This window comes from Anneissia japonica, unplaced genomic scaffold, assembly GCF_011630105.1.
Source record: "Anneissia japonica isolate Jap-2015-1 unplaced genomic scaffold, ASM1163010v1 scaffold5088_len281106_cov177, whole genome shotgun sequence".
NCBI lineage: Eukaryota > Metazoa > Echinodermata > Crinoidea > Comatulida > Comatulidae > Anneissia > Anneissia japonica.
This window is the reverse complement of record NW_022714400.1, coordinates 93838-112844: the sequence shown is the minus strand read 5'-3', so window position 1 is coordinate 112844 and position 19007 is coordinate 93838. Positions and strand designations below refer to the sequence as shown.

The 19007-nt window shown below is 33.3% G+C and overlaps 1 protein-coding gene across 1 annotated transcript in view; it reads right to left on the bottom strand.

Moving 5' to 3' along the window:
- LOC117109009 (neural cell adhesion molecule 2-like) overlaps window positions 1–18329 on the bottom strand; it is a 32588-nt gene extending 14259 nt beyond the window's left edge. Inside the window, exons 1-4 of the mRNA XM_033251231.1 lie at window positions 18236–18329; window positions 7953–8123; window positions 6602–6742; window positions 5964–6101 (exon numbers count right to left, since the gene is read on the bottom strand). Coding sequence (XP_033107122.1) covers window positions 5964–6101; window positions 6602–6742; window positions 7953–8123; window positions 18236–18329 — 544 coding nt within the window. The remainder of the gene's footprint in view (window positions 1–5963; window positions 6102–6601; window positions 6743–7952; window positions 8124–18235) is intronic.
- Window positions 18330–19007: the final 678 nt, after the last annotated feature.

Genomic DNA, 19007 nt, shown 5'->3' with positions numbered 1-19007 from the left:
GATAATGCACATGGGCCATATAATATTGCACATGGGCCATACAATATTGCACATGGGCCATACAATATTGCACATGGGCCATACGATATTGCACATGGGCTATACGATAATGCACATGGGCCATACGATAATGCACATGGGCGATATGATAGATATTGCACATGGGCCGTATGATATTGCACATGGGCCATATGAGATTGCACATGGAACATGCGCTATTGAACAAGGACAATACGATATTGCAAATATTACACATGGGCCATACGATATTACAAATGGGCCATACGATATTGCACATGGACCATACGATACTGCACAGGGGCCAATTGTGGGCTTGGGGCACCTTTGCAAATACGTCGGCCAGGGCTCGATTTTTTTTTTTTTTTTTAACTAGCCAACTGGGCTAGTTTAATGTAGATTTTGCTAGCCCACAAGCTATTTTACTAGCCCTATCATTGGCTATACAATACTCCATGTGTACATACAATACTGTATGTTATTTTGCCGTTCGCATTGGGATTTTTAGTCGACCGCAGATAGGATAGGAGCTGGGCCTTGTATCAACTTGTAAAGGATAACAAAACACACAACACAATTTTCAATTGTATATGTCCATTCCTTTATTTTTGATTAATCATTGAAATATTAAACCTGTCGCATAGCTTTATTTAGGGCAAGGAGAAGGCCATGAACATTGTGCATAGCCTAGGCCTCTCTACACTACTAGCTACAGATAAAGATCACCTTCTTGTTTACCGTAATTTGAAGCAGAACCTGCAAAACGATGCAATATTAATGGAACTATAGAAATCACCTCCTTGCCAAATTAAGGCAAGTCATGCTGGACCACATTTCCTTTGTTTTTTACTCACTGTCATAAACAGCTTTCCAATGCTTGCCACGAGGTTATTTACCTTTAACACACTTTACCGTGTTCTGATTGGCGTGAACGTTGCCAAGGTTTATTTTCCATTGGGTTTTCCATGTGACATTCGGTAATTTTACAATCAACGGACATTAACTCTCCTTTATATTTATCATTTATCTTACTAAAACAAAACTACCGTACAAAATATTATTTGATGAATAATCTTTTCACATGTGTGTATTTTAACTGATTTTTTGACAGTTAAAAGAGGTAAAATAATTGTAAATAAATAGGCTAGGCCCTAGGCTAATTAATTGAAAAAAATACAGCAATACAAACAAGTTCCTGTCGTCGAAAGTGGAGACTCCCATCAAATCAAGTGTACGTTTTCTTATTGAAAAAAACAGCTCTGTAAGCTACAGCAGTCTTTCTGCACGTACAAATAAACAACACACTTTTTCTTCGTAGATTTGCTTCGTAGGCTTGCTACGATGTATCTACGAAGCCTGCGTGCAGGAAAAAGTGCAATAGTTTCGGGCGGTACTGTAGGCCTTGTTCACTAGCTGACCGGGCAAAAACAAAGGGAGGTTGACTAGCCTGGAGCAGTTTTTACTAGCCATTGTACGCCGTTAAGAAATGAGCCGTGTCGGCATTGCTAAATGCCAAAATATTTGCAGAGGTGCCCCAAGCTCACGACGGCACTAATTTGCCGAGGCCCTTTTGTTGTGCGATAAGCTAGAATGTAACATAAATAAAATCTTTCAAGTTTCATGATGTATGATTTCATACACTGCAGTTTCATACAAACTATATTGAGACAAGTGTTTTCAACGCGCCTTTCATATATTTACGCACCGCAAGCCTCGAACGAACTCACTCATGTCGCGATTGGGATCGTGCGAGCATAGCTTTATTTAGCGGAACTGCATTTTTTGGTACATAGTAGAATTGTGCTAAAAATAATACATGAGTATAATATCCCCCCCCCCCATTCATGTTCTGTTTGTCTAGTTATTATATCAGCTACTAAACAAAATTTTTGCAATGCATGAATTTATATAAAAATCAAATTTTGTATAAGAGACAGAAGTAAGGCCGGTCTACAGTAAAAATGTAAACAAACAACGCCCTAACTCCGTAAATGTTAATATCGCTAAACATGGTCGTAATTATCGTCGTTTTACAAAATTGTGCAATTTTTCTGGATGTTATCGTTAGTTGCCAATGAACAATCAGTGTCTGTTCTTGTATTCTGTGAAATATTGGCCTGACAGCTTCTTCCGATTTTTAAAAATTTTTGATTGAAAACAGCAAATATTTTGGGTTTACTAGGCATTCTTGACAACTCCACGGGCTCAGACGCGCAATTTTACGCGTTGTTTATACATGCGCTAGGCCTAGACTGAGGCCTAGATTTTATTGGGGTTTTGGATAGGCTTTGCTGCATTCATGTTGTTAAATGTTAAAATTATAATTGTATAATATATATATTATTCAGCTAATATGATAAATACAGGCTTGCATTGAATAACATTTTATATTTTGATGGCAATAATTAGGATGGCTCTAAAATATAGAAAATTTAAAATATAAATACATGTTAACAATGATCCAATATTCATCTGTAAAAATAGCCATTATCATTTACAATCATCATTCTTCTTACAACTCAGTTTACAAATAGACCCAAACATTATGTTCTACATGTTATATTTTTAATGAACAAAATAAACCTTTAAAAAATACAAGAATCCAAATTAAACCGAAAAGTCCACTGATTAATCTCAGATACAGATAGAATAATACATACGCAAAGTTTAGGGATTCAATACTTTGATATTAATTATGTCATCATCAAGAATCCAAATTAAAAGTATGCAATCAGGTTAATACTGACAGTTATCTTTGTACAAATTGCTATTGCACTTTATAAGTAGAAAATTCAATATATTCACACTATATTATAGTACTGCACAACAAAATATGTTATTGTGCTTTGCGTTAATATGTGCAGTAATTAGTGTGTAAATTTATTTTCACAAAAAGTGTATGGGGTTTTGAACAATCTGTTCTCAATAGTAAGTTGATTCAGAGAAAATATAAAGTCCCAGGTCTCTTAAAAAATACAAACAAGAATGCTAAACAAAACTGTAACAGCAGGGATGCAGGGACAAAATGACGAGTCCATCTGTTTCCATGTAGCTTGCATATCGATTAAAACCGGATAGATGTAAACATATCTCACCATAGTATCTGATTTTCATCCTGCGTCGTAACAATTAAAGAAGCTGAAAAGATAAATATAAATATATTTTAATTAGGCAATACATAACAATATAATTCATTCTAGGCAATGGAAAGTAACAAATTTTAAGTGTTAATTATATTGTGCGCTCACTTTTTCATTATTATTATTATTATTATTATTATTATTTCATAAGTTTGGGAATACAATACAGTAACATTCCAAAAAACGAAAAAATAAAAAAAATAAACACCATACATTGAAAAAAGGGGCAACATTTAAAAATGGACAACCAAGTTAATGCTTAGGAAGACTGGCGCTTGCTAATAGTAAAGGTCTCCCAATAACATAACCAAAACGAGTAGCAATGAAAATACAACATTTGATATGCTGTATTTAAGAACATGCTATGTGAATATAAAGCATTATTGTGATGATACATAATTAAAAAAAAAAAAAAAACATTGTACAGAAGTAGCATAATTTTTATTATTTAAAATACCTTAATATCTGTCTTAGTATCATTTTTTTCTGCTGCTCTCCATGAACACCATCCAGCTGCTCTTTCATTTATGTTCAAATTGATTATCTCCATGATGTATTTTGTCAGCTCGTTTGTATCTTGTTTAAAATTAAAAATAAAAAGTTATTATTGCCATTTTTTTTTTTCATTAAAAAATTATGACAGAACATCAACATTAATAATACCACCAAACTTCAGATACTAAAAAAGAAATTTCAAAGTATAATAATACTAATAAAATAAAATATTTTTAGACATTTTAAAATTACAAGATAAACGTTTTTATAAAACTTGGGGTCTGAATAATCCTAAAAATATGTCTATAGCGAATAGACTAGGCCTACTTTCACGTGAGAGCATACTGCGTATACTTAAAATTTAAATACCCTCCGGGCCAAACATTGTTTACTTTCACCTAAGCCCAGGCGGCAGCTTACCCTCCCGTAGCGTAGGCTATTCTTAGGGAGCCTAGACTTAGTTTTGCCTATGGAAGACTGCTAGAAATATTTGAATTATATTTTTAAAACATATTAGTTATCTTGTCTGTGTTATTTATTACGCCATAAACGTCTAAAAGGTAAACATGCTAGGCCTACCTAGGGTAAACACGTGTATTTTAAAGGCCAGACACGGTCATTTTTAAACTTTAATAAAATTTTTACTGGAACAGTTGTCAGAGAGATTTTTTAAAGGATAATGCTGAAGTCAAATAGTAATAACATGGAGCAAGTGGCAATGTTTCAAAAATTAGCAAAAATTATTTATAGCCATGTAAACTTTACATGCCAGATTTTCTTAAGTTTTGGGTGAAAAACATGGAATAAATTCAAATACTCACACGTAAAATCAGGAGCCATGACATCGTACCTATGTTATACTACGAAACTGTTTAGCATGTCTTCTTCGATAATATCATGAATATTCATTATTTTTTAAATTTTAATGCTGTTGGTTGGTCATTTAAAAACCCATATATGGAGAACTATGAAAATATCGCTTCCGCATTAGCGCCCCAACTACGAGAATATCTAAAATGTATAATAGTGGCCAACAGAGGGCTCACTACTTATTGTCTATATTGAAACCGCCGTGCACAGTATGATGTTATAATACACTGAAAACAATTGTAAAAACAAAAAGGAATTTCTACTCGCAAGTCAACAGACATGGGGAATCCCAAATTTGTTTACGTGAATGTAAGTTGAACCACGGAGGTTTGAAGTTTGTAAATAATGTTGCTGTTATTATTAATTGTAATTTAACTTGGTACAATAGTATTTAACAAAATCATTAAATTTATAGATTGAATAATTGTGAAATTTTTTCAAAAAAGGTAAACAATGCACTGGAATTAGGCCAATTTAATACAAATTTAATAATTTATTAAATGATTGAAATACATACTATTGTACCAAGTTAAAATTACATTTTCAATAAAATAGCAAGATTATAATTACACTTATTTACTAAATTCCCGGCTCCATGGTTCAATTTTGAGTCGTAACTTTTTACAAAAATACACGAACCAATTCAGGGATTACCAATGTGTGTTGATTTGTTGTCGATTTATCATGTGTTGTTCAATAATGGCTTTTCAAGCCAAAATTGTTTTTACAATTACTTGTTTAGTCAACCTTGTATTTTAACATGACTATAACACATTCATTACTCAAAACCACTTGAAATGCAAAACCTGCTGATACAGTGTCGAAGTGTGTCAAATTTGCTACCATCAACAATATTTATTGGACATTAGCCTTGTTTACACGGTCGTTTGCTAGCAAATAGGCAACACCGAGGATCTCCAGCCGCGCGTCTACATGATAAAAAAAAATTATCGGTTTTACCAGGAAGTCATATGATTAAAACTAACCTGAAACAATTGCTGCTTGTTTTGAAACCTTTTGTCAAAAAATGTACGCAATTGATAAAAAAATAATTTTTCAAATAATAATAATGGTATTCACACTGTTTACAACAGAGTATTCCAGCGATGCCTCACAGGTCAAACAACAGCTATCTATCTATGTTAACTGTGCAGATCATCGCGGTTACCGTTCCATTATGCTGAGTTACACAGCCACTTTAACGGCTATATCAACGGAAAAACGTGATCATCAGTGATCTGCTGTGTAAACAAGGCTACTAAGAGAATGTACTGTACAAGATAAGGATGAGTCAGGAGTTGTCATAGAGATCAAAAATTCTGTCACTGATGCCTTTCAAAAATAACACACAGGCAACTAAACCAATCTTAAAAAAAAAAAACGTTTATGTAGCACAATGTAGACCATTATAAAAATAAAGAAATAAAAAGGACAACTTACAATTTGCTGGGATTGAAGCTCCATTGAATTTCCATTCGTAGGTGGATGATGGATTCGACGTTATTTCACAAACAATCCTTGCATCAGTGTATATCTCAAATGATTGCTCAGTGGGAGCATTTGTAAATTCCACCTTTTCTGTAAAAAGTAAAATTAATATCAGTAATATCATTGTTGGATTCCATATACCATTCTGTGGCATAAGGAGTCGTAACATTCCAATGGGTAAATCTTACCGTTATTCACACTTGGATTAACTGAGCCAAGTCATGAAATCAACTAATGTGGGTACTAAATTGTACGCATGTGTGGTTGCCCAACATATGTTACCTAAGAGGTAAGTTTCCTGGGTGGTTCACACTAGACTTATTATAGGTACACTAACTGGCATGTTGGTTACTTTTACCGAAATAATTCCCATGCGGCTTTAGTTTATGTGAAGTCGAAATATTGAAATTATCATGAAAAGAACATGCCTACAAGGTTAGTACTTACTATTCAGTAATTGCTGTAAAGCCAGCGCTACATAGATTTTAGGAGGTTGACACCTAAATTTATAACTTCAGAAATTGAGAATAAACTAGCCATTGAGTTAAATTTAAAATGTTAGAATACAAAACCGATTATTTTATACTAACTGTATGCTGTGATAGAAATCGACTTGGTGCTTCCAAGTGAATTACAGGTGTAAGTTCCCACATGAGATTCCTGAAAGGGGTTGATTTCTAACTTTGTGTTTGTACCACTGATGTACGTTACACTAACGCCGCCAACTCCACCTGCAACAAAAAGAACACATTTCTCATTAGACTTTAAAAAATGTTATCTACCGTATAGTATATGACCAATGATTAAAAAAGAAAGCAAGCAAAAAAAAAAGTATTACAAATAGATAACATTCACTTTTTTTATTACGAATATATTAGAATAATTTATTGTCCAACATAACATAAAATGAAATGCATTTGAAAACTGGCAAACATTTAAAATTCACTAAACACAGTATACAATATTAAAATCTATAGTATAATTATCATAAGCAAAAAAAATTTAAATACACTAAAAGTAACTTTAAGTACAGTAAAACGTCAATTTTATGAATAGTCGATTTTACGAATTGTCTTTGCCCCTAATGACGTCATCATCAACCGATTATTACCATAAAAAAAGTATAATTTTCTTAATAAAATCAAGTTTGTTGATTTAAATAGTTCTATCTTTTCTTCCATTTCTGGTATAATAATCACATAACGAACTACACAAGAAAGTATAATACATACTCCAAGTATTGAAATACACGCCATCGTGTTGGGATTCAATATTTCGACATTAATTATGTCGCATACAAGTGTCATCGGATTGAGCGCACATGTTTACGATGACGAAACAAGAGTGTTAACAGGCCTCTCAGAATTCTGGAATTTTTGGTTGCCCGTCGGGCAAGCCAGGTCTGAAATTTGGTTGCCCTCACAATTTTCTACTTGCCCCCTATGTTTTTTCGCAATTGACACAATGCTATTATAAAGGTACCGGCCTCACATGATGCATAGCCTATTAAAGAATAATACAATCAACCGAGTTTAATGATTAGCGAATAAAAACTTTAAAAAAAAAACTTCTTTGGAAAAAATAAAACCCGCTCCTAATTTTCAGGATTTTAGGGGCGGCGGATGACGGCAAACAAACAAGGTTTTTTTTTAGGCCTTATCTCCAAAACAGGATTTGCGACGAGTGACTGGTTTGGCTGGTTTTTGCCACATGTTCACACATGTACCAAAAACAATAGGCTCCGTCTTCATATTACCTTCTTGCATTCTGCCAAGTTTGAAATCATTCGGACTTACAAAATTTTAGTTATTATGGTAACAATCAATTTACCCAAACAACAATGACAACGATGATGACAGCGACGACGACAGCATGAAGAAAAACATGGCTAATAAGCTGTGACTTACCAGTACTTATTACATCTAATAAGCTGCGACTTACCAGTACTTATTACATTAGTTTGTGGATCCCTCCATGTTGGCTGGTTATTGGAACCAACCTCTTGACAAAACACAGTGACTATATCTCCAACAGATTTTGCTAGGCTGGGCCCTGCTGGTTGGAGTGTGACTTGACCGGCTGAAACAACAGAACAGAAAGCAGATTTAATAACTTTGTCATATCACTAAAGCCGGGTACTCACGGTGCGCGACGTCGAATGCACGCGACGATGCGGAACCAACATATCGCTGTTTAATGAAGTTCCGTTCAGACTACCAATGACAATCATCAGACAGCGTTACGTCTATCACTGGCCGGAAGCTGAGGTGGATTCGTTGTGCAACGGTCGTACAATGTAGTGAGTGACTGGCTTAATTCCTTTAACAATTATAATAATTACGATAACTACAATTTTGAAAAAGTTTTACTGCTGTTTTATACATTGAAAATGTGTAAGCATTACGTCATTAGGTTTCAGTTATAATTTCAACAACATTCAATTATTCAAATTTGTTTTCTTATTATTACTGTTTTTCTTTGCATTTATATTTATAATATCATTTCAAACATTGATATCTTTTACTCAGTTTGAACTGGCACAAAAGGATTTCATATCTAAAAGTAAACCTATATATTCACAATGCTTTTAATCCTTTGTGGAAGATAATTGTCTATTGGTTTCCACTTCAGAACTACTAATAACATAAACCACTATTTCTAGGTTGCATAGCAAGAATTATTATCATGGTAAAAAATTCAATTAAAAAATATCTTTTCATATTTCTGTTCTCTAAATAACTAATATACAAAATTCAAATTAATAAAAGAAAATATGATCATTCTTTGCATTGAATTTAATGAGATGTGATAATGATATGAGATGTGATAATATGACAAATATTAAAATTTGTCATATCATATGACAAATATTAAAATTTGTCATATCATATGACAAATATTAAAATTTGTCATATCATTATCACATCTCATTGAATTTATTGAGATGTGATAATGATATGACAAATTTTAATATTATTCTTTAGTAAGCCAACAAGTATTGATCGGTGATATTCATTAATCTGCATCAGGCACTGTCTATACACGTGGAGTTGTGAGAGGGAACCTTTGCATTTCTCTAATCAACCACATAAAGGCTCAATCCTACCATCCTCAATGTAATACTGATAATAGGTAACAGCAGTTGAATATATTGTAGGTCAAGGTTGTAAGGCATACAAGTACATCTAATGTAGAGCAAAAACAACTAATTGATATTTTTTTACCTTCTGATGATGTAATAATGAATGACAATATATTACCATATCAAATGCAATGGAAAAGAAATTACAGGCTGTGGAGATGTGGTTCTATCGCAGAATGTTACAAATCTCCTAGACAACTCGCATAACAAATACAGAAGTACTTAAAAAAGCAGGAACTACACTTAGTTTTAATGGCAAAACTAGAATTTCTCTGCCGTCTTATAAGAAAAGAAACTTTTGAATATAACAAACTAACAGCGTACATCGCTGGAAAGAACGGCAGTTGACGTAGGCTAAATTTCATGAAGAGTTGGGAGATTTTTGCAGCAGCCAGAGAACACGAGAATTGTGGAAACTTATGATTGCCAACATCCTACGACACGGTACATGATGATGATATCTACCGTAAAACCTTGAATTGGAGCCCAATCCTGAATTTAAGCCCCCCTCTTTAGTTGGCAAAATTGGCCTCGGAAATAAATGCATCTACTGTAGCATAGGCTTCTGTCCGAAATAGCACAATACACTGCACATGAATTTCAAAAAACAAAATTAATTTAAAACAAGTTTGGTTTATAGAGTTGTTTAGGTAATTTAATGCCGGTTAATGCACTCCATGATACAGATTAATGTTACAGTAGCCTTAATTATTGTTTTATAGCACAAATTCCCAAAATTTACAGCATTCATTTTGAAAAGAAGCCCCCACCTCTTTATACCTTGCAAAAGTAGCCTCGAAAAGCTCCTCATATAAAGATCACAAAAAAAAAAAAAGCATAACACAAATTCCCAAAATTGACAGCATTCATTTTGAAAAGAAGCTTCCCCCCTCCCCCTTTATACTTGCAAAAGTAGCCTCGAAAGGAAGCTCATATAAAGATCACAAAAAAAGCCGCCCAGGGCTTCAATTTAAGTTTTTACGGTATGTTGATCCGAAAAGTAACCATTAATATTTGAATAGTTGTTTTTTATGAAACCTGTTTGCTCTCAATTAGACTTCAACGGGAAAATGAACATTTCCCATCATTAAACACAGAAGACCATTCTTATATTTGTAGACCTGTAAATCAGCTACTTACAATTTCAAAATGTCTGTAATTAATAATAAAAAAATATAGAATTGGTTTGATCTGTTTCTCAATGGAAATTGATAACTTATTAATCCTTAAAATGACAAATCTTAAATTTAAATAATACATTTTAAATATAGGTTAAAAAGCATGCTAAGTCATATTTTAAGAATAATTTTTGTATTGATCATGGAATCTGTGATAGTATTAAGTATTTATTATTTATTAATGATTTAGATAGTATTTATAGATTATCATTGCCTTTTTAAACCTTTTGCCTTGTGTTGTACTGTATTTTAATCATGTCGTACAAACTTGATTCAAAATAAATTTGCACTTTCTTTAAATTACTTCCATGGGCTGTTAGTAGGTAACTAACATATTCTATTATTATAGAATATAATGTTCAATAATAAAGACAATCAAAAATACAACATAGAAGATACAGGAAAAATGTAGTACCCCCTCTATAGTCTAAACTTATTTTTTAATTGTTTGGATACAAATAATGTACTTAATTTCATCCTCCGATTCGAGACCACTCAAAATTTGGTGTTCGGTCTTCACTTAGATGGTTAGCTTTGTGTTTGTTTGTGTTCTTAGAATTAGAGGGCGCATAATAATTCAGGATACTTCACAAGTCATGAATAAACAGCATAGATAGGTAATCCCCCTGGATGACCGATTTATGACTACTATTTCTTTATACACCTTTTTGGAAAGGGATATGCAAAAAGTCGATCCTTGTTTTCTTGGTACAGGAATTACCTTATTTCAATCAACGTACAGTAGCGTTAATACAGTCAATAAGAAACACCCTTTACTCTGTGCCATTTAACTTGCACAAGTTCAAGCATCTAAAACAACCTACTTCTTGATTTATAAATCATTAATTATTATTATACAACACACCTCCAAACTGACAAGAAAACCGTAATAACCCATCTCGGTTTGTTTTCCTGAACAATTTCTGCTGGCGATAAAAACAGACATGTTTGCAAAGACTGATAGGATACTTAGAAGATGATTTATGTGATGTATGGCCCAACCCTATAGCTAATCACTACATGTCTTTCCTCAACTTCTTCTCCTGGATTAGAGTCAGCAAAGGGGAATGGAATTCCTCCAATGCACTGGCTGAATTGTCGCATGCGTCATTAAGTTGGAACACTGAATAAAAACGTCCAGTGAGCACTCCCCAGAACATGGATGGACTAGGGCAATAAATTATCAGCCAAGAAATCTCACATTTATGAAATTGTTATATGTCTGCCTGTACAGCTGCACACAAGGTCAGACTAAGGATAATTTCTTTCTCGTTACCACAAAAATGTTGCACAACCACCAATATAGGGCTATCTGTATAGCGAGTCCAATGGCTGAGTGGTCAAGTCATAATATCGGGGTTGGTCAAGCAACATGCTCGCCTATGGTTCTGGAGGTGGAACAAGTCTTCTCGGATAAGGTCTACTGTATAAACACTTCGATTTGCAATTGGCTCATGTGTAACAATCGTCATATATTATTTATAAATAATAATGTTAGACTTCCATTGCGCAAAATGCCGGAGCTTTGACACAAGACACTAAATTTGGATAAAATCGAAAAGAATCTTCTACTTGTCCTACTCATCTTTGGGAAGCTTTTAAAAAACACATGTGTGTATAATGATCCAATAGCTTAACAACCCATGCTTAAGTGCACACATACTTCAGTTTTAAGTTGTTGAAACTGCAATGCATATGTGTATGTCATATTTTGTTATTTTAGCTTACTTAGTGGCAACACCAGACTGGCGATGCTGAATGATATGATGTATGGGCGCAGACAGTATCAATCGTATAGCAGTTGCATACGGCCAACTGCATTAACAGATCAAGCCAACAGCCTCAATTTGAACAGCTTCCGTAGCACATACATCATGACTTGAAGAGGAATTAGACCGGATTAAAAACTGATCCCTTCAACACGAACGAGGTTTTCCATTAGACAATCATTTCAAGGTTATCTTCTCATTCAATCAATAAATAAAGATTATAAAGACATGAATTATTAAGATATGAATAGATATAATATGGTAATTTATATATTATGTATCCATAACATATATTTTAATACACTGACATTCACTAATAATTTATGTAACACAAAACTATAAAAATACATTACAAAACTAATTCAAAAATAAATTTAGGGTACAAGGATCCAAATTACGTACTCATATGAACTACCTAACAAAATTGATAAGTTTTAAAATGTTAATTTATTCAATGAACAATTGCATTATGCGATTTTTATTTTAATTTAATGTAAATCAGAATTCATACTCAACAGTGTAAAACCAGCCACTGAATCCATACAATAAGCTCTAAGCTTTTTGAATAATTATGTATGATGTATAATGAAACAAGGTTTTCATGAATTGGATGCAGTAAAAAAAAAAAAAAATTATTCATGTCTTGAGATCACTATAAATATTGAGAACACCATTTAAAATGACTTGCATCAAGAGTTGCATTGTATTATATCAACAGCAGATCCCATACCTAGTATAACCTGCAGATAGAAGTTGATACATGCCATAAAAAAATTCTCTTATAACTAGAAATTGCAAATTGCAAGTAAGTGCTGCGAAGTACAACTGCATATAAATGTTCTTCGAACAAAATTATTTATGCGAGTCAAGTGAAAATAATGAATAATAAAAATATAACAAATAATACAGTTATGAGACACGACCCATTGTCTATATTAGAACAGCGTTGGTACCGTGTATGCCAGTCTACAACAAGCGTCGCCTAAATATAATAATTAGCACGCTGAAATAGGCTAGTAAATAAGTTTAACTGGGTTCGTAGTTCTCAAAATATTGTGGCTGAGACATGGGCCGATTAAACGTAGAAATAGGAAACCTAGAAATATAGTAAAAACGCTGAATAGTAATACTCCAGCGTCGCGACATGCGGACGTTGGTACGAGTAGGTTAGTCTACAACGTCGCCTAAAGTAATTGATTTTACCCGGCAGAACGAAAGAAGGAAACTCCGCTTTTCAGTCGTCTTAGGCCCTTGTTTTTTGACAAACCATGACATTTCAGAGGTCAAATTGCTGTCAAGAATATGAATTGGCTGCTTAGCAGCAAAAACACTACTACAATACTATCAGCTCATCCTATTTTAAGATATAACATCTTAACCATCGTACATATTGTCACTAACTATCATTTTACACCTTGATGACTCCTTAAATTAACAGCACAGAAAGCATTTTATTCTCATGTGCGAGACCAACGATGGACGGCATTAGACGGTGCCTTGGCTTTTCAACACACTGGCTTTTTATGGCTTACACTGTCGGAAGGCCCACAGAGCATTTGCAAATTAGGTCATACCATTATTACACCTGTTATGCAATACAGTACATGGGTGAGGGTGGGGGCAAGGGATTTTAAAAGCCAAGTTACATTAAGCAGGAAGATAGATCTTGATATATTAATACATCTATTATATCACACCAGTAGTAAATGAATATGAAATATGCTGTAACACTTATTCTCCGCTGTCTATTTGTAATTTAGTATTGGTTCCAAGTTATTACACTCATAAGGAGGATAAGGAGTGGAGATCTAAAATGTTTGGTGTTAAATTTCAAAGGGGAAGGGCATAGTGTACATTACAGATATTTTATAATTTATTACAGATATTTTCTAATTTTTTAGCACTTCAATGAAACAACAATGTCTGTTCATTTACAAAGCCACTTTGTTTTTTCTACATTATTTAACTTAGGACTGCAGCAGACAACTTACTGTTTGCATTTTCTTGTCTTAACCACCCAACCCCAAATACGACCCAATTTCACAACTAATAAGAAACTACTGTATAGTAATTGAAATACCAAGCGACACAAAAATCAATAGGGACTACATATCCCACCGAGTTAACTATTCAATTCTGGTTTAGTGAATGCATAAAAGTATGTTCGACCTGTTGTATGGAGCAACATAATTCCTGAATGAAATATCCAACCCACTCAACCAATCAGTCATATGAACTTTATACGCACAAACAAACCTACTAATTAACATGCAGTCAGCTAGAAAATTACCCACATCGTGCATGCTAATCTGTGGATTAGAAAACAAACTTTACAAATGATATGATACAAATGAAAATAAGGAAAAAGTGCCAATCAACTAAAAAAGATAGCTATGAAAATAAACCACGATTGCTAGAACATCACAAAGTGGGTTACACAGCGAAAGTGGCTCTCTGGAGGAAGTAATTTTTTAAGCCAGATTTTTATCCTTTATGCTTCAAGGAAATTTACAACATCCTTGGTATTCTTTGTTGATTTGCCTATGCAACACATAGCCACATTTACATCTACTACTACTAGAGAAACATGCTATAATTCTTGTACAATTTATATTTTGTTACCACAAATAGTAATTACTTAGTGTGTGACATTTTCGTTCTAAAAACATCTGAAACAGTAAAACTAAAAATTGAGTCGGCAGCTAAAAAGAAATCAGACGGAGACGACAAAAACCAGCATTTTTTTTAAATACTTGGCCTAATGTTCATCACCATTATGGAACCAAGACATTTCATGCTATTTCAGATTTCAATTTATTATAGGTCTTTGAAATTGCTATTTGTAACGCTAATTATTATTGTAAGGTAAAATGTTTGCTTGTAAAACAAGGCAAAAAAAGGTAATAGTACATGCAATTTTATACCTTTGTTTTCTTGAAAAACAGAGGAAAACCAAAAGGACTAATCACATGACCAGAAGATCGATGTCTCATGACTGTAAACATAACTTACAGTAGATGTGGAAACCACCGATGCCTTATAAATATCTACTGATGTGTTCTATATGGTTTCATACAACACCTGTATCAATTCATTTGATTGGTTGTAAACAGGTCACGTGAGAATGATTTAACAAGAATATCCCATGGATATTTGAGTAACTTTTCCTCTCCAAGATGCCAAAAATTTCTAATACAACACGAGCGAGAAAATTAGCCTAGCCTAGGCAACTCGCGCGTCAACAAGGAGTTGGTCATTCGGTAGCCCTTGCTCTGCAGATAAAATGGCAGGTCCATTTGGTACTGGGCCATTTCTACTTTCAAGCGAAAAAGGTTTAGAGGCATTACTGAATGAAAGTTATGCCGAATAAATATAAAAGGCAATAAAATATGCAGTTAACCGTATGGAGTATTTCGCCAGCTTCGGCGTTGAGGATATGAATCTATTATTAGCCGAGCCTGAACTTGATCGATTCCTAGGCAAGGCTGGTTTTATGCTGGCCTTCGTAAGGAAGATGGGTCCTGGTATGCGAAGAGAGCATGCAGGCGATCTGGAGAGATAAAGATAGGTGTTGTATAGAGTACTACAGTGTTAGTAACGATACCATGTGATACTACTCCATTGCTATTGTTGCAAAATGCGTTCAACCCAATGCCATTTTATCCACTGACAAACCACTGATCCCAATTTCTAACGCAATTATTAAGATGTTGTATCTTACTTTTTCTTTGTAAATTTTAATTGATTAAATGTGTGTTCGATAACTAATATAATGCGAATAAAACTCGGGATATTCAGTACTTTTATGACTAGTTTATTTATGACAGTACACAAGCTTTCGTGCACACAGTGCACTTCTTCAGGTGAATGTGAATGTTAAGCAAGTTAATTATTCAAGCACACAATAATATGCTTGAATAATTAACTTGCTTAGGTCTATACACCAAGTTTATGTTAACTTCACATTCACCTGAAGAAGTGCACTGTGTGCACGAAAGCTTGTGCACTGTGTGCACGAAAGCTTGTGTACTGTCATAAATAAACAAGTCATAAAAGTACTGAATATCCTGAGTTTTATTTTCTATTATATATTAGACTAGTACGGCTTATCTAGTTTTTATTTAATATAATGCGAGCTTTTATGTTTTTAGTATATTTTGATGGTAAAATATTAGATTTTAAAATGCCTATTCCAGAAAGCCTATGAAGTCATTCAGGTGTAATTAACGGTAACCTACGTCTGTTGACAACAGAGAGCGCCACCTGGCGTCATGATGACATGACTGTGATACTCTATAAAACAAATAATGAATGTTTCTTCTTTGTACAATGGGGTAGAATATTTCCATTCGGTGAAACATTGGATGCTCTGTTCAACGAGGCGTAGCTCATGAAATATTTTAACCGAACTGCAACTCATAAACATTCATTAGAAGGGCCTAGGCCAGCAAAAAAAAAAATATGCCGCCCCCTTCCCCTGCAAATTTCTGAGGGTGTGACGCTAAACAAGTATATTTTTTTTTGGCCAAATAACAGGATCACCAATTGGAAACCTGCATCACTGCTCATTCCATATTACGAATAATGTGAACTTTAAGATTTTTCTGAGAGGGTGGCCTGGAAATCCCTATAATTTGATATGCTATGACCCTGAAGACTATGTTTACAGTACTCCATTATCAGTGCTATTATGCATTTATGTGTATACAGTATTCATTCATTCACCAAATTAGCATATAAATGCTAGCTATCAAAGATTTCTAGTTGCACAGACAGAATAAATTGAATTCCATTGCGGACTGATTGTTAGGAAACATACTTGGCCATTATGGCAAGCGGGTATTAAACACAGCAATCGCGAAGTGATTATGGAACATTGCATCTAGATCCGAAAGAAATTCTACATCTACTGCTGGGATTATGACTTCATTGACTATGGATGAGCAAAATTGCAATTGCTATTTTTATACACTTTATAAAGGTCATTATATTATAATACAGGGTTATTTTAATCAACAGACAGAAAATAGCACATCTTCCTCATTATAACCAGCAGCCATTTTGAATCATGTTGAAAACACAGGAGTCAGTGCTCTAACGATCTCGTGCCGTATAAGATTGATTACATACAAAGAAATGAAGATCTGAACAAGCTATCAAATCATAAACTTAAGACAGAAAACTAAGATCATATTTTTATGATGAGATGCAGCCAATTAATTGCCTTAATTTTCCTTTTCATACTTTCTCATTTTTAATTGAAGATTTACATTATCATCAGAAAAAACCCTAAAAAATTCAAGCAAAACATTAAGAATTATCATCAGGCTACATATTTTAGTTGCCGATTTACTTTAAAAACTGCTATAATTCCAGCAAATTTATGAGTTGATGCAAAGAAAACAAACAGTATTAATTATCAAATCAATCATCAAAACATTTGTTTTCCTCTTTCTCAGTGTAAAATAAAACAAAAACAAATCGCAAAAATATCTGCATCTCAACAAAAATTTACAAAATGGAATATATAATAAGTAAACCCTTCTCAAAAATAATATTATGTACAATAAAATTTCAAGTAACATTAAATAACAAAATTCAAAAAAGTAGAAAAGGCGAAAGCAAAGAGAAAGAAGGCATTCTCCAAAAGGTAAAACCTGTGTCGGAGGGGCCATGAGAGGTAATTATTTTAAACAGAGATATAAACATGCAAAAAAAAAAAAAAAAAAAAAAAAAAAAAAAAAAAAAAAAAAAAAAAAAAAACACGCACAAACAAACAATCAACATTCAAATAAAATAAATAAATAAAAGCAGATCATTATCTGTTTAATAATCAAAAATAAGATTATGTTTAAGTTGATAAATGAAGGACTATTTTTTTGTTAATAAAAGAAACTATTTTCTTGCTTCTAAATTTTAATTGGATGCTTCATACTATTGCTAGGCAATTTGAATATATTCAATTGCACTGCATTTAATAAATTACAATACTGTAATATTTTATTCCGATGCTAGTTTCCAACTTAACATTGTTATTTCATATATTACAACACTAATATTTTATTCAGATGCTAGCTGGGAAACTATGATATAATTTATATTAACGGTAATGTGAATATGTTAATGTGCCTGTACCTCGGAGATAGTTATGTGATAGTTGGCACAGAGCCAAAACCTCTCTTTTGTCATCTTTTCTTCTTTTTTTTTTCAAAGGCTCTTCTACAGCCATATTTCACATTAATTACATTAACTTTTCACTTGTTTAGTTTAACCTCACCTACTTGTTGTAATTATGTAATATTTGTTTTTAACAAATACGTTTTCTTTTTTTTTTTTGTAACTAAATGTGATTATGTTATAATACAACTTAAAAAGCAAAAACAAACACAAAGGGATTGTACTTATTTTAGCAAAGCACATACAGTAGGGCGAGGAACTTATAAATTATGTTTTTACATTTGCATATCGTTGAAATCACTCGGCTATAGCAATCTGACAGACTGCAATATTTTATCTTTCGCATTCCACGTTTAAGGTAATTTTGGTTCCTTCCTTCTGCATCATCTGGAGCACTAACTGCAGTGGATTTGTGCACTTATTATTTCTTTTTCATTATTATTTATTATTATTAGTTTTTATAAAAGTAAAGAAATATACTTGTAATGACTTAATGATTTTTATTACAGGTAGGAAACATAATTTTGTAAATGTGCATGCTGTAGCTATTGTGTTGAATATGATAAGAGTATATTATAGAAGTATTTCGGTGTGAATCACACCAAGAATAGCCCACTAAGTCCTTAAACTTGTTTCCAGTGATGTCCTTCCGGGGGTGAATTGGGCAGTAGACCGGAAGACAATCCCCTACTCTTTTCCAAAGAATGTACTGCATTGACTTTAATCATCC